Raw genomic sequence first — 20,546 nt, forward strand, 5'->3', positions numbered from 1 at the left:
TTGAAATTCTTGAAACTCGTATGTAGCCCCAAAGTTCATTTCATGAAATAAAAGGAATTATCACCTTTTCATTTCTTTTTGTTAAATTTCATTTCACTTTGAGAAATTTTGATTTCATTTCATTTTGTGAAACTTCATTTGATTTTATTTCATGAAATGACTAATATCTTGTGTGGTATGACTGAAGTAGCATTGATTTGGAATGCAGGGGAAAAAAGGGTTTGAGCCTGTTGTTGTAGTTTTCTGCCCTTCTCAGAACCAAAGGAGAGAAAACAATTCCTGGACAGAAGTTACAAGACAAACTAAACAAAAATGGATATACATTAACTTGGTAAAATTCAAAGGAATACAAAAAAGGCTACTTTGTTATGCCTTTTAGATTAATTTCCTTTTGCTCCTTTGGTTTTCCCCTTCATTGTAGATCAAACACACCCCAGTGCCTGTTGGAGGACTAAATGCCAGCCTGCTCCAGACCACATGGAAGTAGAGATTCAATCCATGTGGGACAGCAGCCAGTTTTAAATCATACTTGGATAAATTATTTTGGAGCAGCAGTTCTAGAAGTGTGGATAGGTGATGTATAGAATCACAGAAAGTCCTGTTTCCCATAAAACACTTGATTCAGATTGTAATCTCAGCTCTTCTGGGCTAAACACTCTTCAGCTATGCAGTGAGTAGCTTGGGACCTGCTGCTTCTTGGGTGAGATATTGCTTGGATTGAATATCAAGCAGAAGCCAAGCTCCATCCTCCTGCCTGACCTGCCACTCTGGGCAAGCACAGGAGCAGAGGAGGAACAAGGTTCATGGTAGCCATGGACATGCTGGAGTTTTGCTGATGGGTGTTAGCAGAGATTTTTCACCTGTTCAGTGATTCTGGGAGAGAGAAATGCATTGAACCCCTTGGAACAGTGGTGTGTGGCAGCAGAGTTATCCTGCATTCTTTACTGGTGGTGTCAGGCTGTGATATGAATGAGATGGGGCAGGGGGGCAGCTGGCCAAAAGGACATGACTCAGAGTTGTGAAGTTGTCTGCTATAAGCAGATAAGTAAAATCCTTGGAAAAACAGGGGAGGAACAGATTTCAGGTTGCTCTCCTTTGCTATGAAAACCCTACTAACCTGGGGTGATCGTGGCTATATGGGAATTTATCGAGGTACTGTAATGCACAAGGTGGTGGAGAGAACCCTTGAGAGTACCAGTGTACTGAGCACAGTCTGCTTGCAGATCACCATGTGGGACCTGGCCAGTGGGAAGCTGCTGCGCTCCATCACAGATGCTCACCCCCCAGGAACAGCCATTCTGCACATCAAGGTAAAAGCACTGCAGGTGCTCCTCTCACCCCATCGTCGCTCATCGGGTGTGGTGGCTTTCCTTGTGCAGTACTTTACATTTACTGACAAGAGCAGAACCCAGGAGCTGTGTGGCAATGGCATGCAGAGAGGAGAAAAAGAGCAGGAATTCTGTTTAAAAATGAAACTGAGTATTTAGAGAGTTGACATAACAGTACTGGCTGTGAGTTGTACTGCAACAAACAACAGTTGTTGTCTGTTGTGACTCCTCTCTCTGACGCCAAAATGTATGAAGAATTAGTTGCTGGAACACATTTCTCTAAAACTTGGAGTGTTTTGACCTGGATACAGACTTGCCAACTTTAAACTTAAAAAGAGTCTGAGCTGTAGAAAGTTGCTTCTATCAGCAGTTTTTCAAATAGCTTGTTGGGAATGTTTGGGTTGAGAAAGAAATCATCTCTAGCTTCTTGTTCATCGTAGCATTATTGCCACACACAGAAAATCATACCTGATGTTATGCCTGGCTTTATGTGGCCTTAGGTGCTTGTGCTGCTAGATCTTGGGTTGCAAAGACCCCGAGATTTGTGGCTGTGATCCTCTATTGTCTTAATCATTTGCTATCATTAGTAGTTCTGGATGTTTCTGATTTGGATCTCTCTGTGACTGCAGCCCATTCAGCAGCTCTGGCCCCAGCCCATGGGCTCGAGGCTATGAGCTGTTCTAGTGGTAGCACAGATTTTGATCAGCTGTAGGTCTGAGCTGCAGCAGAAAATAGTGGGGCCTTGGTACCAAAATCTGTCAGCAGGGCTTGCTGAGGCGTGAAGGGGAAACACAAACCTTGCTTCTCTTGCACATCATAAAAAAGCCAGTAATTGTCTCAACTCTGGATGTTAAAGGTGTCTTTCTGTAGGTGCAATGCTTGTACTTCTGTGTGCTGTTCATACTGCCATGGCGTATATTTTTACATCAGTTTTTTGGCAGTTTGTTTCTTAGGGCCACTTTTAATCTGCTCATCTGCTCAGTTTACAGATGACCCGACACTTGCGATTTGCAACGACAGCGGAGGCTCCGTGTTTGAACTGTCCTTTAAGTAAGACAACAACTCTGAGGTACCCATAGAAAGTACAGGGAACCAATTCTGGCCCATAGTCTCTAAAACCTAAGCAGAAAAAACCCCATTGGAATCAATAAAGCTGCTGTGTGAATGCTGAAGGTGCAGTCTAGGGCTGCAGTGTAGTTTCTCAGCTGAAGCAAGGTGCTGTCTGGCACTGCAATAGGTGAGTAAAAGCCTTAGTTGTGAAGGAGTCAGTGGATTGTCCAGGATCTTAGCATTCCTTGTGGGCTCTTGTGCACCTCATGGAAGTGCTGCCTCTTGGTTTTCCTTGGCTCAGTAGTGAGAACTACCCTGCAGTAACCACTCATTTTCTTCTTGACCTCTTCAAGAGGAGGAGGGACAAGGAGGAAGGATTGACAATCAAGGGAGTCTGATCGTGTCCAGCAGTTTCCAAAATGTTAGTGTTGGATAAGATCTTAAGGAGTTCTTGTCTGTATCTGAGCAGCTGTGTGGGACTGCTCCCAGTGACATGTTACAAGTGATCCCTGGCACTGTGCAAAGGGCTTTCTAAACTGCATATTTATGAAGGATCACTCCTGAGACATCATGAGATTGTTGGGCTGATCTCTACTTGATAACTGGCCCCTGAGCTGATCTCTCTTCCTTGCAGAAGGGTTATGGGAGTGAGGACCTGTGAATCTCGGTGTCTCTTCAGTGGCTCCAAAGGGGAAGTTTGCTGTATTGAGCCTTTACATGCAAAAGTTGATCTGAGAGACCATCCTATCACCCAGTACTCCCTGCTGGCCATGGCCTCCCTCACAAAGGTAACGTGCTGCTTGCAGGAGGCTTGGTGTGAGAAATCACAGAGGAGAAGTTCTCTGCTCTATGCTCAGACGTTTCATTTTGTCTTGTTTTCCTTGAAGATACTGGTTATTGGCCTGAAGCCATCTCTGAAGGTGTGGATGACCTTTCCCTACGGTCGGGTGAGTAATGAAGCCAAACAGGTGCTTTTTGGGTTATGGCTACAAACAGAGTCTGGAGTGCAGGAGGTGAGATGAGAGCCAGGTGTTTGGTGTCACTCCCTTGTCAGCACTGCCAACTGCACTGTGGGATTGCAGTGATAACCAATGGTCTGATGTGGGCAGGTTGTGGGCAGAGAGGGGCTGAGAAGGCTGCTTCCAGCTGTACCTCTGGGAAGATGCTGAATTTCACAGATAAGTAGGAAGGAGCCCCTCAGCTGCTTGTCTTCCCTGCTGCAGCCTGGTGCAGTGGGACGTTCAGCTGACTGGGGGTACAGTCACCCTGGACTGGGGCTGCTGTTTTACAGAGGAACCATACAACAGACCCCTTAATTAAAGGGACCGAAGCTGGGTGGAATTAGAGCACTAGTCAGGCTTCTGAACTCTTGATTATTCACTTTCACTACTTGCTGGTATAGTTCCTCTTGGAAAAACAGCAGGGGGCAGGTGAGGGATATGTTAGGGTGGGAGAATGGAGACAAGGCTGCAAGCAAGCTGCAGCTCCTTGTAGTGCATCCATCCCTGTGAGATTGGATGTTCACTGGGCAGAGAGGACACTGGGGGGTTGTGACTGGGTGTCCACTAAACGTGGGGCTGCACCAAGGGGCACGAGCTGCTGCTCAGCTGCCACCAGGCCAGGAATTGAATTTGCTTTGCAGCCCGTGTGTGTACGTGGTGCAGTCAGTGAGAAGCAGCTGATGAGCCACACGTGTCCTGGAGCTGAGGGTGTGCCTGGCCTGCCCTAAATACTTGCTGTGCTTGTTGTGTGACAGATGGACCCCTCGAGTGTCCCTCTCCTGGCCTGGCACTTTGTGGCTGTGCAGAGCTCTGTGAACCCCATGCTGGCCTTCTGTCGAGGAGACGTCGTGCACTTCCTGCTGGTGAGCCTGGGGTGTTTTGTGCTGCTGCTCAGATAGTCCCGTCTCACTGACGTGTTCAGCTGACACAGCCTGTGTCTCAGTGACAGGGTGATCTCTGAGCATGCTGGGCATGGCTGCAGCTTGGCAAAACCAGCCTGGTGCTCACTGCTCCTCAGCAAGCAGTGGTGCCCTTCCCTGAGAACCCAGAGGTGTGAGATTTATCTGTTCCAGAAGTATTGATTTGCAGCTGATTTCTACTGGAGGTAGAGTGTGGGTTGTTTTCAGGGAGGGCACATGAATTTGAGACACCATTCTATTTTTTGCTTTAAAACTTGAGTCTGCAAAAAAATTGTATAAACCACTAAGAAAAGAGCTTCCAGATCCTGTTGGTGTGTGACTTAAGGGGATGCTGCTCATCCTGGTTAGGTCTGCAGCAGTTACACATGCAGATATGGTTCTTGAAGATGGTTTCATGCCTGCTTCCAGTATGAGAGCAGTACCTAGGCTTCAGAAAATCTGGCATTTTGGCTTTGGAGTGCTAAGTTTGTTTCCCAACTCTGCTGTCATCTTGGAACTTAAGCTTTGCTCAAGCATCCGAACATTGTATTGTCTGGATTGATCCTCCTTCTCCTCTACCTTCTGTCCTGGTAAAACTGGGCAGAAAGAAAAGGATATGTTTAAGCCTGTCTTGCTGAGATGCTTCTCTGGGGGGAGCTCCAGACTCCTGGAGTCTTGTGGAGAACTGAGAGGCTGAACTGAAGGAAGTCTTGGACTCTGAGTCAGCTTTGATTTCTCTTTTAGGTCAAGAGAGATGACACTGGTGCAATACATGTCACTAAGCAGAGGCAGCTTCATCTGCACTATGATCTCATCAACTTTACTGTAAGTCTCAATACTACAGAATGGTTAAATTTTTTTTTGCACTAGTTTTCTTGTAAATATGTTTCAATAGCCCTGAGTGTTGTGCTCTTGGCTGTGTTTATCCAGTGCTAACTGACTGAAAATGCCCTTAAACCTGGGACTCTGTGGAAAACCAGCACAAGTGAAATAGCAAGTAGTAGCTAAAGGATAAAAAATCAGTAGCATGGAGGCAACAATACTGCCTTTTTTTGGAAAGGAGGGGTAGCTTTGTTGAAATGTTTTCGGGATCAGAGGGTGTCTGGCAAGAAAGATTTTTATTCTGTATTCAAACTAAAAAAAAGTGAAAGCTTCTGTGTAATTGGCTCAGTAACATTCCAGTAACATTTCCATACATAAGTGCTTGGTACAGCACCATAATTGATACTTTCAATAAAAAATCCCCAAAACTATTAAACTCTAAACATTTACAGAATACAGTGAGCAAAACATGAAAGGCCAAAATACCACATCAATATGGACATCCACATCAGCTGGAATTTGAAGTTTGTAAAAATATGTTTGGCTGTTTAAAAAAAAATAAATGAAAAATTGCAAAAGCAATGAAAAAAAAACTTTTTATTTTGCAAGGTTTTGAACATAAAAGTAGGAGCTGCAGAATATGAGTGACAGGCTTTGAGTTAAACTCAGTTGTACTGTATCTCTTTTTACTGCCTCTTGTTGCTGTATTTACCTAAGAGATCTGGGAGCAGATGGTGTAATCATCTTGGGTTTGAGACCTTTGGATAGAAAGTGTGCTGGAGCATAAAGGGTGCACCAAGAGCTCTGGTGGATTTGCCATTTGTCCACAGCTGTTTCTGTGAAGATTCCATGTGATTTTTCTCTGGGGGGAGCCCCCCTGTCTTACCTTTGGAGTTCCGTGTGTGTGCAGCTGTGCAGTGGCTGTGTGTAGTAACAAAGCCCTCCTAGAACTCCCGGTGTTGGTACTCAGGGGTGTGGCCAGAGCCTGGTTCATTGCTCTCTGTGTTTGCATTGCTGAAACGTGGGACTTGCTGCTCTTGCAGTGGATCAACTCCCGGACCGCGGTGCTGCTGGACAGCGTGGAGAAGCTGCACGTCATAGACCGGCAGACACAGGAGGAGCTGGAGACCATCGAGATCCCAGAGGTGCAGCTGGTCTACAACAGCAGCCACTTCAAATCCCTGGCCACGGGGGGCAACGTCAGCGAGGCCCTGGTAGGCACCAGGGACCTGCTGTGGCAGCAGCTGTGTTTGGGATACACCCCAAGTGGGAGCCTGCAGGGAAAAAGCCCTTTTGGAGCACCTGGGAAGTCAGACATGGTGGTGATGTGGGCAGCTAGCACACAGCTCATGCTTCCTTTTGTGCACTGAGGTTTTTAGGAGCTGCTCCTCAAGCCTTGGAATGCTCTGTCCAGGACAAAAGCTGATGTGCTTTATTCTTTAAGAGATTTTTTTACATACTATTCCCCAAAGACTGGAGCCTTGGTTACTGGCAGTCAAACTTGTGTTGGAGCAACTCTCACTTCAACAGTCACCTCTCCGTGTGCCCTACACATTTGCTCTTGAGGGAGATTTGGGAAGCAGCAGATGGCAAGGAAGGAGCCCCCACAACTTTTTTGGCACCTGAGCCCTACTTAGTCATGTTTTTGGGTAGCCAGAGCTCAGCAGCAGTTTAAGCTGAGTTCCCAAGCAGGAAGGAGTGACAGCAGAGCTCTCTGACTTACCACTGTCCAGCAATCTGTGGGGTTCTCCCCCCAGCCTCATTTTGGTTTCTGAGTTACAAAGGGTCTTTAAAGTGCATTTATGTTTCTTGGGAAATTTTACAAAAACAAAAGGCAGGTTTACTTGCATGTGGTTTTTCTCCCTGTAGGCACTGGTGGGAGAGAAGGCTTGTTACCAGTCCATCAGCAGCTGTGGTGGCCAGATCTTTTACCTTGGAACTAAGGTAAGTGGAGGGAGTTTTTAAGTAAAAATACAGGCCACTCACTGTTGATGGTAAATCTTCTTCCAGAGAAGGACAGCTTTTCTTCTGTGGAAATGTGTATGGGGAATGGGCTCTTTGTGCACTTATGTTGTGGAATTAAAGAAACGTGTAAAAATTTGGTTTTAGCCCAGGTATGGGCTAAGTAAGACCTTGTCATAGTTTCAGAGTATCCTGATTTGTGCTGCTTCAGAGTAGACTCAGCATTACTTTACTGACATCTCCTGTGGCCTAAGCTTCAATATCTCTGTTGTAAATGTGTTGGGGAATAAACAGAAGGAAATAAGACAGCAGGGAAAACTGGGCTGCCATTTATACAGCTTGAGGGTTGCTTTCCTTAGCTCCTCTGTACCATGTGTGGTGGGTCAGTGGGATACCATAGGCTGCAGGAGCAACTGTAAGTAAATAACTCTTTTAATTTCGTTTTTCTTTCCTAGTCTGTTCACGTCATGACATTGAGAAGCTGGAGAGAGGTATGTTGAGAGGGAAACTGGACAGCTTAGTAGGTTGGAATTGCTTAAGTATAGGTCCAGAGAAGGAAGGGAGCATTTGTTGAGTTCTGAGCACTGTGCTCAGGATGCCCAAGTGCCACACAGAGCCAGCACTGCGGATACTCTGATTTTTGTGGGGGACACTGTGGGACTCCTCTTGCACGACCTTGCAGGCTGGATGGAGCCCCTGCTCTCCCAAACCAGGCACTGTGCCTTGCCAGGGGTCAGCTCCTGTTAATGAGACAGAGATAGTGCAGTGCCTGACTCGGGGAGTGTGTGGTGGTGCAACCCTTGTGTGTGCCACGTGAGCATCCAGGAGTTGAAGGAAGCCTGGTTCGCTGTATTTTATCTCCACCTACTGCAGGACCCACATCATAAAATCCATCAAAGGCTACCGAGAAAGTTCATAGTATTTTAGATCCTTGTTGGCTGAAGATTTTCTTTGGAACATCATTTCTCTGAGGGCTCAAACCCTATCAGTTTCCACACTGAAGTTCTTAGTGATCTATTCATGTCTGTCTGTTCCTGTGTGTACTTTTCACTTGAATTAAAGACCTGTTTTCCTTACTGGATCACCACTCTGCAGTATGTTTATCCAGTGTATGCATCTTCTGTCTCAGACTTAGTTTGGCAAGGCTGAGCAGAGCTCTTTCTCCTGTAAGATTACCTTCCCATTGCTTTCTTTATTCCTGTTCTCTGCACCTTTAATGGAATATGAACAGTTCAGCTCGGTTGAGTTTTTAGTTCAGCAAGTCACTTCCCTCTGCTGGTTTTGTCTCCAGCCATTCACCACTGACTTTGGTTTAGTAAACTGTGGTGACAAGCCTTTTCTTGACCCATGATTTCAGGCACAGGTTTTCCTAGAAATCAGAAGTCAATCAAGATTTATGTGCTCTGAGTCAACCCCTTTCTAAGTTCCTTTATTGTGCTGCAGTTGTGCCTCTATCATAGGGGACCTAAGAGTTGTAATTGAGTATGTGGTGATCAGGGGTGAAGGTGAGAGTTAATTCTTACTACAGGACAGGATGCTGGGCTGAGACTTAGAATCTCTCTTCTCTCAGACATTACTTTAACGCTTTGACCTGACCTACCAAGGCTGGTGGTGCTCGACTTTGGGTGCTAGTAATTCCTTAAGGCAGAAAATACTTGTGATGTGCCTCAGTGCTGCTGACTGTGAGCTCAGGAGAAGATAAAGGGTGGGCTGAGTACCCCTGTGTGCTGAGAGCATGGCAGAGGTGTGTGCTGGGCTCCAGGTGATGAGGCAGGGATGGGGCACAGAAGATTTCTCTGTGTATCAGAGTCACTAATGCTGTGGGTCTCCATCCATCAAACCCCTGACCTAACATGTAACCCACAGGGGCTTGATGTACTGGGGCCTTGATATCTCTTAGGTTTATTGAACTGTTCAGCAGAAAATATACACTTGAGAGCATCTCTTTGAGGTACTGGCCTTTACTGCAGTGTGGTGAGAGCTTCTGAGGTGTCTTGTCCCCTTGCTGTCAGGGATTGACTCACTGCTGGGAATTGCTGATCTTACATGGGAGGAGAGGATCATCTTTTTTGTAGGACTGAGGTCCAGTGTCCCTTGTTATTTCAGAGAGTTGACCACCTTCTGAAACAAGAGCGTCTCACAGATGCCCTGGCTTTAGCTTGGTCCTTCTATGAAGGTAAAGCAAAGGCTGTAGTAGGTAAGTTTGGGTTGGTTGGTTTCTTTGTTTTTAACTGAAACCTCTAGGGAAGGTTTTAAACCTGTGCATGTACAGAAATCACTTTTTCAGGGGAATAAGAAAAAAAAAAGGCAGAGTATTGAACTGAAGAAGAGAAAGTAGGATGTGCTGCTTTGGGTTTGGCAGAAGCAACAGATCAGTTTGATTTTTTTGAGTTGCAGTCCCTTTAACAGTTTACTGATTTCAAATGAGCATCAGACTTGGTCTGTGTTGTGACTCCAATCTGCTGTCACTTTGCCATGAAGGAGGTGGATCCAGGAGGTGAACATCCAGCCTGCTAAAATATTCCTGAGGGTCATGCATGAGCTGTGGGTAGCTTTCAATGTGATTTTCTGTCAGCTCTGCCAAGCAGGTACTTCCATTCAGGTCTCCTCTGACTATACAATGGCTGAAAGAACTGCTGGCGTTTGACCCCGTGTTTCCTCCAAAGGAGGATGCTTTGTGAGCACTTAGCTTGTTATAAGAAATGTGTTAATTATGCCAGAAACTGCCACTTAAATGATCTGATTTGTACTGGACATGTTATTTTACAGCAAGTAACTTTTGATGGTTTTGACAGATGAGCTGCAAGTTCTCAGGATAAGATCCTGCTGTGAAATTGTTGGTGTATGAAGCTGTGTCATGTTTTAATGCACAGATATAACACAATTAACAGATAGTAATTCTTTGAATAATGAAAAACTGTCTTTTTGAGTTGACATTTCCATTATTTTCCCCTTTTAGTGCACTGCATTCAGCTGCTTTGCATCAAGACCTCCTCCAGCAATTACCCTCATGTACAGTCTTTGACAGCCCTCCATTAACTGTCCTCCCAGTGTTAAACAGCACTCAGAGCTGCTCTTGCCATTCCTGTGCTGGAACAGCCTTTAAATTGGGAGAATAAGCCTTTTGGAAGAAGAGTGGGCTAAAAGTAGACCACAAAAGTGTGTGTTTACATATCCTGACCTCACCCTCTCAAGGGCAATGGTGTTGGCATCCGAGCTGGGGAGCTGTTGTATTTCTACAGGTAGCTTAGATGAGAAAAGCTTCATTTTCCACCCCTCTCCCCCTCATTCTTTCCAGGCCTGACTGGGGACACAACCAAGAGGAAGGCAGTCATTGCAGACAGGGTGAGTCACTGAGCTCTTCCAACTGGTGTGTGCTGCCTGTGTTCCCATGAGGAATGGCTGCTGTCCTCCAGAGCTAACTCTGGAACGTGTCTGTGTGACTCTCTTGCTAAGATTGTGAACAGGATTTTAGAAAAAACTTGGAAATGCCAAGGTGGGGATAAAATCTGCAGCACTAGGTGAAAAAAACCAAACCAAAAGGTGACACTATCATCCAGACCTGGAGATCTCTGATCCCCTCACAGTGAAGAGAAACCTTTTGTGTAGGAAACTCCAGAGTTTCCTGACCCTTGGTTGGCAAGTGATGATCAGTATGTGACGTGCTGCCTCTCAGGATGGAAATTTTGCTCCATGTTTATGTGGGCATGGAGTAAACTCTTCAACTGATCCAGTTCAGTTGTTACAGGAATCTTCTTCTGGGAGGGATGTGTTTAAAATATACACTTATTGCTGTACTTTGTTCCTGTGTATTTTATTTGGAGGTAACTAAGTTTTGCTGTTTAAGGTACTGGAACTTAAGCTTTGGATAAAAACATGGCTCAGGTGAGCCTTGTGCTTCAGAATGTGTTCAGCAGCCTGAAAACTCCTTAGTGTAGGATCTGAATTAATGTTTTGTTTCTTGTAATTCAGATGGTTGAAATCCTTCTCCATTACGCTGATCGGACTTTGAAGAAATGTCCTGACCAAGGGAAAATCCAGGTTATGGAGCAGCACTTTCAGGTATGGTGCTCCAGAGAACTCTTTTATAAATCTTTTGGGTTTGTTTTTTTTTAATCAGACTTTGCTTTGCTCCAAACATTACTTGTCTGTTTTTGAGAAATCTTGCTGTGGTTCAGCTGAACTCTCACCTGTTGTGTGCACTCACGAAACCAGGACGTGGGTATGGCTGGGTGCCCTCTGTCCTCTGCACAAGTGTCACCAAGCGTGACTGTGCCAGCTCCCAGCCAGTTCAGATAGCTCTTTGTTTGTGCCCTGTGCTGGGCAGGCTGCAGTTTGAGCTGTGCAGGATGTGCTGCTCAGGATTTCTGTCAGCCCCTCCGTTTCTGTGTCCCTCCCGCAGGACGTGGTGCCCGTCATCGTCGATTACTGTCTCCTGCTGCAGCGCATGTGAGTCCCAGGGCACACCACCAGCCCTCCCTGTAGCCCCCCAGTGCCGTCCCCATGGCATCACATGGATTAGAGGAATCCCATCCCATCACTTCATATCATCTCACATCACGGTGTAGAGGAATGCTTAAAAACGGGTACTAAAGTCAGGGGACTCAGAGTATCTCTTAAATTTTCATTGATGTGTTAAAGAAGAAAAGTAGCTTCAAACCAAGAACCTGCCTTGATAGATTTTCCTGTCATCATCATCCCTTCCCCTCTAACAGCACTTTTGTTGCTGCAACATCCAGAGCTGATTTATCCTGTAACTTGTCCCAGTGCAGGAGTTGAACAGGGCACTCGGTTCCTGAGCCTGGGGAATACGGAGGAAATGGAGTTTAATTTAGAGCCCTCAGAATGTAGATAAGTAATGAGATTTTAATAAGATTATTTGATAACTAAACTCTTCTTTCCTCCTAGGGATCTATTATTTAACCAGATATATGATAAGATGAGCGAGAATTCTGTAGCCAAAGGCATCTTTCTGGAGTGCTTGGAGCCATATATCTTAAGTGATAAGCTGATGGGAATCACAGCTCAGGTGATGAAAGACTTGCTGCTTCACTTCCAAGACAAGAACAGGTTGGAAAACTTGGAAGCCTGCATTGTGCATATGGATATCACCAGCTTAGATATCCAGCAGGTGAGTGGTTGTGCTGCACACTGTATTGAGTTCCTCTGAATAAATCAACATCTTGTGCTTTTAAGCACAGCATAACATGTGGGAAACAAGGTGTCACCTTTCCACGGACAAGACTTAGGTAGTGCAAACTGTTCGTGCCTTTTGGTCACTAATTTGTAACAGAGCTCAGCCCTGTGCCCCTGGGATCAAATTCAGTGCATTGGGAATTATTTAGTGTGGCTGTGTTTTGCTCCCCCTGTTTGTGACTTGGTGTAGGTCAATGCATCAGCAGCTGAGTGTGTTGGAAAATTCTAGTCCTTCAGGATTAGGCTGACATTCCCAATCAGCCTTTTCCATTTTGAGTACCTTGCCTGACATCAGAGGCTGAAGAGGCACAAAAAACTGGGTGGTATTTGTCAGCTTGGTGCCTGCCAGCCTGCTTTGCTCTTGCACAACAAAGTTAGTGGAGCAAGGTGGTGTTCCTGCTCAGTAGTCTTGCTTTCCAGTGCCATGACTTTCCATTTCAAGGATGGAAACTCCATGTTTTGATTCAGTAGCCCAACAAGAAGGCAAACTAGTGCAGTCAAGGGATTTGAAGAACTGATTTTTTATTTATTTGTTCTTTAACCTCATATGAGCGTTAGAATCTCAACAGTTCAATTCCATGCTTGCTGCACGAGCAGTAGGCTGGACACTCCCTTTGGGGATTTGGGGTCCCTGCAGAGACTAGTTCTGCAAGTGGAAAGTCTCATTTTGCTTTGAGTGGTACTGTTGGATGATGGCAATGGGGAATGAGGGAGCGGTGAGCTGAGAGCAGCTGTGTATCTGCACTGTGCTTTGCTCTGCAGGTCGTTCTCCTGTGCTGGGAGAACCGTCTGTATGATGCCATGATCTATGTGTACAACAGTGGGATGAACGACTTCATCAGCCCCATGGAGGTAGGAGAGGTGCTGGGTGCAGGGAGGTGCTATTGGGGTGTTCATTCATACATTCCTCCTGAGAAACAGCAGCTCAAACCCAAAACCTTTCTCATTCCGTGTGTTCTGTGTTCTTGTCCTCTTCCATTTCAAGGGACATCCTGTGCTTCACTTTGGAAGCACTGGTGGTGTTTTCTGAGTAGTGCTGAAACAAAGAGCTGGGGCCATTTGAATGTGAAAGTCTTCAGTGCCCAGTTTTTAGCAGCTGTAATCTCATTTGATTTTTCTCAGGAAAGAAACTCTTACTTGTTCATGACTTGAAAAAGAACTTCCGGAAACCAAGCACTAGTTGTATGACTACAAAAAACTCTTCTGCTTTCTACAACTAAGTGCTTAGAAAATTCCTCATTCTACACACCCAAACTGAAGGCTCTGGTGATGCTGCTGGGTGGGCTGAAGGGGTTTGCACAATCTCTGCTGGCAGGAGATGCAGGAACAGGACATGGGGTGGTGGGTTATACTCGTACTGTTACTTCTGGGACTGCTGAACGTTGCTTTTTCTTAGTGTGACCTGTGCTCAGGGTTAGATCTGGTTGAATGAAGGCTGTTTTTTCATAACATCAGCTGGGAAAAGCATCCTTTTGCCATGTCTTGGAGTTCTCTGTGCCTTTTAATTAAAAGACATGGTGATAGAGAGTTTCTGTGGGAAAACACCCATTGATCTCTGCTTTAAAACCACACAGGTTCTTTGCTTTGAGCTTTTCCAGCTGCTTGAGCACTGCCTTTTTTCTTGTTACAGAAACTGTTCAAAGTCATTGCTCCTCCACTGAATGCTGGGAAGTCTCTCACAGGTACAGAATTCTTTTCCTTTGAGGGTGTCTGTTTTTTATTTGATGTTTTGATGTTTTGAATATTCCTAGTCACTTCCAACAGAGATGCAAAAAGGGAATGCATACCCAGTGTAAGGGTCTCAGAGAACAGAAGAGTCTTCTGGTACTGTTTACTGTGTGTGAAGCTGCTCAGCTTTCTGTGGGATAAACTCTGCGTGCAGATGAGATGTTTTGCCAGCAGCTGAGAGAAGACTTGCATCTATCTTGTCTTGTGAAGAAAAGGTGACAAATAATTTCTGTTTTGTAGATGAGCAGGTGATAATGGGCAACAAGCTGCTTGTGTATATAAGGTAAGGCCATTTGGGGAGTGGGTGAAGTGCTGCCTAGTTGTGGCACCAGATTTTAAACTTGCTACATTTAAATTTGCTAAACTCTTACGCTGTAGTTGCAGAATCTTATAGGGAGGGTGTGTAAAACAGCAGTGGGTCCTCACTGCAGCTGACTTAAATTTGCAATGCCTTCTTGTTGCACCTGGTGTGAGGGGATAGGCAGGGTCAAGCTGGAGGCAGAGGTCGGGTTACTGCTGATATGCCAGCCCCATGTTTTTATCTTCAGAACGGGGTTAGAGGCAGTCTAGTCCTGGGTGTGACATGGTGCTCCTGGAGCAAGGAGGCCTCCACAGCCTGAGCAGCTGTTTTGGCCCTGCTGCCCTGCCTTTTGGGATGGCTCTGCTCAGTTGCTCCTTGCTGTGTTGCCTGTCATTTGCAGCAGGTCGCTCCTAAAATTCAAAAGTAAAGAACTCTGTGAGAAATCCTGAGTTTCCCCAGCACTTTTCTGCTGTGAAGTGACACCTCAGATGCAAATAATTGCAGTGTGTTGGCTCAGTGTATATTAACAGCAGTGCTGCCTGCAGTGCTTGCTTTCATGATCTAGAAAATAAATTGGTTTGCCCTGTTTTAAGATTAATCTAGAAACTAACTCAGAAAATAAAAAATCAGTTCCCCTCAATCTGTTTAATGTCTGGACGTGTTAAAATGCCTTTCCCCTCCTTTTCTGTAGCTGCTGCTTGGCAGGCCGTGCATATCCATTGGGAGATATTCCTGAAGATCTGGTACCTCTGGTGAAAAATCAGGTGAGAAACCTTTTGGAAGGCAACTTTCCCATATGAGGTTTTTGCAAGAAGCTGCATATGTCTTATTTCATGGGTCTTTGAGGCAAAACCATCATCAGTCTAATAGCTGCATCCTTGTGATATGAGTATATCCTCCTGTAAATACTAAATTAGTTTTTAAAGAATGAAATCAAACAGTTGTTGCAGTCTGAACATTTAAACTTAATATTCTTCTTTCAACTGTAAATTGGGGTGTGGGAACGTAGAGTTCTTGGTGATTGGGTTTATTTTATTCTTTACCACAAAGTTACCAGTAATTTGTAGCTCCCTCTTCTCGTGTCAAATAGGTGAGGATCTTCCCTGTTTTCAAATGCACATAACACGGGATTAACAGTGGGTGGGAATGTCTCTCTAAGCAGCTCTTGGTTGTAGGTTTCTCTGAGGCTTTTGACTCGTTTGGAGTCATCTCAGACAATTTCTTAAAAGAGAGGATGCTCCCTATCATCCCTCTGTGCTCGTAAAAGCTTTTCCAGAGTTTCTGTCCACTTTTACCACAAAAATCTGTTGGGGTTTCTATTGTTTCCCTTCAGTTTCAGGCTTTCAGTAGGAGGAGGCTCATTGTGTTTTGCACTTTCTCTTTGCAGTACAATGGCACAGGTATTTTTTGGCTGTGGGGCAGGTTTGTGTTTGTGTGGGTTTTTTGTGTTTGGTTTGGTTTTTTTTCCCCTAATCCAGAGCTGGCGGCTCTGGGTTACTGCAGACCCTTTCCTCAGAGGCTGTGCAAACTCCACTGTCCTTTGCTGTTTCCCTCTCCCAAGGTTGTCTGGTTGTCCCCTGCACACCCCTGAGCTGGAAGCAGAGCCCAGGCGGCAGCAGCAGCTCTGGGAGGAGCCCTCAGCCCTTCCTTTCCGTGAGCCCTGAGGGCTGGGCTGCAGTAACACCTTTCTGTCTGCTGCGTTGGGTTTGTTTCCTGAAGCATTCCCAGCTGGCAGGCGGATATCAGGATCAAGGAAGCCAACAGGGAAGGTGTGGGTCCCCAAGTCAAACTGCTAATTCCTGCTGGCTTCACTGTCACTGTGGTGACAGGGAAAATAGCTCGGGATAGGAGTAAATGAGGGCAGGTGGTGTTTGCTGAGGGTGGCTGGGAGAGCACATTGCCTGTCAGGTGTCCGTGGGATCCCAGTGTGTATCTCACACATATTCCCAAGTGCCAGCCTGGAGCAGTCTGCTCCCTCCCCGCTGGCAGCCAGCTCTGGGTGAGGCTGTTCAGGCACCTGGAGCTGTCGCTGCCCTGTTGGTTCCCTGGGAGGGTCTGGGCACCTCTGGCAGTGGCTCAGTAAAGGGAGTTTCCTTTATTTTGGAAGACAACCTGGAATTTCAGGAACTGCAAAGTCAGTGGAGGAGACAGAGAATTGAATAGCACCTCAAAGTCAGTCTTTGCAGTGCCAAAAGCTTTGTGCCTCAAAGTGAGGGGGCAGAGTGACTGGCTCTTCCCAAGGGAACTGCTGACAAGGAGAGCTGTGCCCTGGATAAGGAGGAGTTGCACGGCTTCTCAGGAAAGCTGCCAGGAAGGGGAGGGAGTTTTCTAATTTCACACACTTCCATCTGCAAGTATAAATAAGCCTTAATTTTTGTTTGATCTTGAATTTTGATTGATCTTAAATTGGTCGGTGAGTCTGAGGGAGGGGGAATTTTTTTCCTGCTGACAAGCAGCAGAAAACATCACTCCAGTAGGAACCCTGATGGGCTCCTGAGGGCCTTTAAAGCCTCAGTGCAAGGCAGGTAACAATGCTGCCTTCCCATGCACTTGTGCTGCCAGTGTGTGAAATCCATAGGGAATGTGTGTTGGAATTCTCCTGGCAGGTGTTTGAGTTCCTCATCCGGCTGCACTCGGCGGAGGGCTCCGTGGATGAGGAGGTGTATCCCTATGTCCGGACCCTGCTGCACTTCGACACCCGGGAATTCCTCAATGTCCTGGCTCTGGTAAGAGACCTCTGACCCCCAGGGGAAAATGCAATGCCAGCTCTTCCATCCCATGGCTGCACCACCTGTGGCATTCCTGTTAGTGACTTCATGCCTTGCACAACCATCACCTCCTGGCTTGGGGCAGGAGCAGCTTTGATGCACGTTCTGTGAGATGTTCTGTTGGGGGAATCATAGTAGTCCTTTTATGTCCTTAAATATAAATTGATGAACGTGACATTACACACTGAAGGCTCTGGTAGCAGAGGCCATCTTTAAAGCACAGGTAAAACAAGAATAATGGGTTTGTAAAGAGTGTTCTAGTACCTACTTCTTTCTCCTGCACAGAGATCTGTTTTTCTACCTTTCCAGATTTCTTGAGTTTCCTCTGTCTGTTTGGACCTGTTACTTTTACCTGAATATGTAAATACCATTTTGGTAGTTACAAAAGACCAAATTATACCTTGGAACCTGCTGCCTAGGGATATGCAGAAGAAGGACTTCACAGCATTGTCAGCTTTGTGATGTGTCTGCTTTGTGTTTGTTGGTGTTCTGAGAGCATTCTGCTCAAGGTGTCAGTGTTTTGCCTCCTGCAGACTTTTGAAGACTTTAAGAATGACAAGCAAGCTGTGGAATATCAACAGAGAATTGTGGACATTCTTCTGAAGGTGAGTGTGCCTGAAAATGAACCTCTGTGTTTGCATCTGGCTGATTGTACAGCACTGTGCAGTAAAGCCTGTTAGCTGGGTGAGGTGTTTGCAGTCCTGCCCTGGCTGGCACCTCTGGGAAGGTGATGGGCAGGAGCAGGGATTCACCTCAGCCAAGGATGTCATTTGGATATTTGGAAGTGATGATTTATGCATGTTAAATATGGTGACAGAGAGGTCTCCTTTCCTGTCTGTGATTTCTCCTGGGTTGTACTTTGTTGTCAGATCTCTCCTCTTTGCACTGTTAAGTTTGTTTTTATCTGCTTCTCATGGAATCCACTCCCCGATTCCTTCTGAGCGGGGGAAAAAAGGTCCCAGGAATCCTGTGCTTGGCAGGGTGCCAATGCTTTCCTGCTAAATCCCTGCTCCCCGTGTCTGTGAGTGCTGTGTTTGGGAGGGAGCACTCCCAGAATGACAGGCCTATCTTCAGTAAAGGGGAGAGAAGAGGAATGTCAGAGTTCTCAGCCTGGTGCTCCAGAAATCACTGTCATGTGCAGCCCCTGCTCACAATGGATGTTCCATGAAAAGCTCTCCCTGCCAAGCGCCTTCTCCTTCCCTGCAGAGCTGTCAGCACTAATGAGGGACTCCACTTGGAGGGGTTTATGGCTGAACATAACACAAGTAGCATTTCCCCATCAGTGTCAAGGGCACAGGGAGTGCCTGGGGTGGCAGAGCTGCACTGGGTGGGACTGTGCCCCTTGGGGGGGTTTGTGGGGAGAGCAGGATGGGCTGGGAGGGGGCTGTCCCCCCTGGGCTGGCTCAGCCCCTGCTCTGCTGAGCCCTGAGCTGCTGGCAGCAGGAGGTGGCACTGTCCTGAGCTGCTGGCAGCAGGAGGTGGCACTGCAGCCGTGCTCCAGAGGTGCTGGGGGTGTGTTCCATGGCACCAGCCCTGCTCTGTGCTCCACCACCACAGAATTCACCCCGCTCTTGGAGGGGAGAGGGGTGCTGCAGCACTGCATCTTCAGTCAAACAGTTTGGTGTTAGTTCCTTGGTCTGGAATCTGCCCTCCTTTTGGATAAAAATAAAAAAAAAATAATCTTGGAGCTTTTAATTTAAATTTGTCATTGGCAAAAAAACCCCTGCCTAGTTAATAGCTGCACTTCCAAAACAGTTTGGTCAACACAGACATTCTGCTAATACTGATCTGAGCTTTGCCAAATAAATGGTGTTTTAGCAAGTCCTTGTGGCTGGCCTGCAGCCTCTGTGGAGTTGCTCTTTCAAGGATACAGTATTTTCACCTGCACATCGGCTGATGAGGACCCAGCTTGTGAAAAACAAAGCTGAAATGAATCAAACACTCCAGTTGTTTTAGTGAGTCATATTTTTAGTGCTGTTAGGTAACACTGTTCTGTCAAGGCTCCCCCATGAAATGGCCTTTTTAAACAAAAAATGAAGATTGAAAAAGAATGGTTGCATTAGCTGGTGTTTGAAGCAGAGCTCTGCTTGATTCTTTAATGTGTCTGACCTGCCTCCCTCCACTTGTGTCACAGAACCATGGGCATCTCATGGAAATCTGGGACTCTGGTCACTTTAAGAAATCAGCTGCATCCCCCCAGCTGTGACTGACTGAGGTTATAAACTGAGCTGCTCCATGTCTGGGCTTTGCTGGAGCAATTCTGAGACCTCAGCTGACAGAGTTATTCAGGTGATGGATTTCCTCCCAGCTAAACCCACTGGTCTTAGAGGGAACTCTCCAAACAGGGGCATTTCACTCTCCCTTAGTGTTCAGGATTTTTTAGAAGTCTGAGACACCAAGTCAGGACACATCATGCTAGTTTTTTATGTGCCAGACAAGTGACAAGCACTTCTTGAGTTTCAAATCTCCTTTGTAGTGACTCTTAGATATTTCCTTTTACTGTAATTTCAAGTCAGCACAGCCACAAGTTTCTCAAAATATTAATAGACTAACAGCTAATTTAATGTGGGAAAAGCTTTTCCCCAAACCTGCAACCATTTCTTAGCCATTAGAGCACTTCTCTGCCCACCACAACTGAAGTGGTGAGTGCCTGGGGCTTGAAGTGAAATGTATCTTTTTTTTCTCCTACAATAATTATATTTTTACTCACGTGACAACATTTCTCTGTTCAGAAGCCCTATTATGTGTCCAGAGATCAGCACAGGCTGCAGAGATGGAGATAAATGTGAGTTTGGAGCCCCTTCACACCCCAAACCCAGGAACGTGCAAGAAGTTTATGGCAGGGAGGTGGAGTCAATTCAGCTTGAGGACAGAGGTGCTTTAGCAAGGGCACATCCCCTGTCTGTGTCTTCAGGTGACTTATGTTTTCACCTTCTGGATGGACTCACACAGGAGATGATGTGGATGTCTGGGGTAGGAGGAGACACGATGGCTGTACAGGGATTTCTTGTTGCTTTCCCAATTTCTGATGCCTTTCCCAAAGGCAGCTGCAGAATCAACCATTTGTGGGTTTATTTTTCCCTTTTCTCTCCGCTGCTCCTCAGGTCATGGTGGAGAACTCTGACTTCACCCCATCACAGGTTGGCTGTCTCTTCACCTTCCTGGCCCGTCAGCTTGCCAAGCCCAACAACACCTTGTTTGTCAACAGGACACTTTTTGACCAGGCAAGTATCCTGTGTGTGTGTGTGACATTCCAAGCAGTGGGCTCTGTGTTTTAGCTTGACTGGATCTGTGGGAGAAAGAGGGTCAGGTCCTAGGAGGAGTCCAAGGCCAGGTTGGATGGGGCTTGGAACAACCTGGCCTAGTGGAAGGTATTCCAACCCTGGTCTTTTAAGGTCCTTTCCAACCCAAACCATCCTGGGGTTCTATAAGGGGTGTCAACTAAAATGACATTAGTGAGGTCATAGAGCATGTTTATGTAGCTGGTAGTT

At 46.2% G+C, this 20,546-nt stretch overlaps 1 protein-coding gene across 2 annotated transcripts in view; it reads left to right on the plus strand.

The window, feature by feature from the left end:
• Window positions 1-20,546, plus strand: part of VPS8 (VPS8 subunit of CORVET complex) — a 66,589-nt gene that overhangs the window by 12,208 nt on the left and 33,835 nt on the right. For both annotated transcript variants that reach the window (XM_027724862.2, XM_027724863.2), the window contains 21 exons: window positions 1,224-1,310; window positions 2,311-2,378; window positions 3,013-3,166; window positions 3,266-3,325; window positions 4,135-4,242; window positions 5,023-5,103; window positions 6,144-6,314; window positions 6,970-7,044; window positions 7,518-7,553; window positions 9,169-9,259; window positions 10,361-10,407; window positions 11,035-11,124; window positions 11,465-11,511; window positions 11,971-12,193; window positions 13,021-13,110; window positions 13,889-13,940; window positions 14,227-14,269; window positions 14,979-15,051; window positions 16,894-17,013; window positions 17,589-17,660; window positions 20,160-20,279. In XM_027724862.2, coding sequence (XP_027580663.1) covers window positions 1,224-1,310; window positions 2,311-2,378; window positions 3,013-3,166; window positions 3,266-3,325; window positions 4,135-4,242; window positions 5,023-5,103; window positions 6,144-6,314; window positions 6,970-7,044; window positions 7,518-7,553; window positions 9,169-9,259; window positions 10,361-10,407; window positions 11,035-11,124; window positions 11,465-11,511; window positions 11,971-12,193; window positions 13,021-13,110; window positions 13,889-13,940; window positions 14,227-14,269; window positions 14,979-15,051; window positions 16,894-17,013; window positions 17,589-17,660; window positions 20,160-20,279 — 1,908 coding nt within the window. The remainder of the gene's footprint in view (window positions 1-1,223; window positions 1,311-2,310; window positions 2,379-3,012; window positions 3,167-3,265; window positions 3,326-4,134; window positions 4,243-5,022; window positions 5,104-6,143; window positions 6,315-6,969; window positions 7,045-7,517; window positions 7,554-9,168; window positions 9,260-10,360; window positions 10,408-11,034; window positions 11,125-11,464; window positions 11,512-11,970; window positions 12,194-13,020; window positions 13,111-13,888; window positions 13,941-14,226; window positions 14,270-14,978; window positions 15,052-16,893; window positions 17,014-17,588; window positions 17,661-20,159; window positions 20,280-20,546) is intronic.

The sequence above is a fragment of the Pipra filicauda genome, unplaced genomic scaffold, assembly GCF_003945595.2.
Source record: "Pipra filicauda isolate LSUMZ 115617 unplaced genomic scaffold, ASM394559v2 scaffold90_size2875636_pilon, whole genome shotgun sequence".
Lineage (NCBI taxonomy): Eukaryota > Metazoa > Chordata > Aves > Passeriformes > Pipridae > Pipra > Pipra filicauda.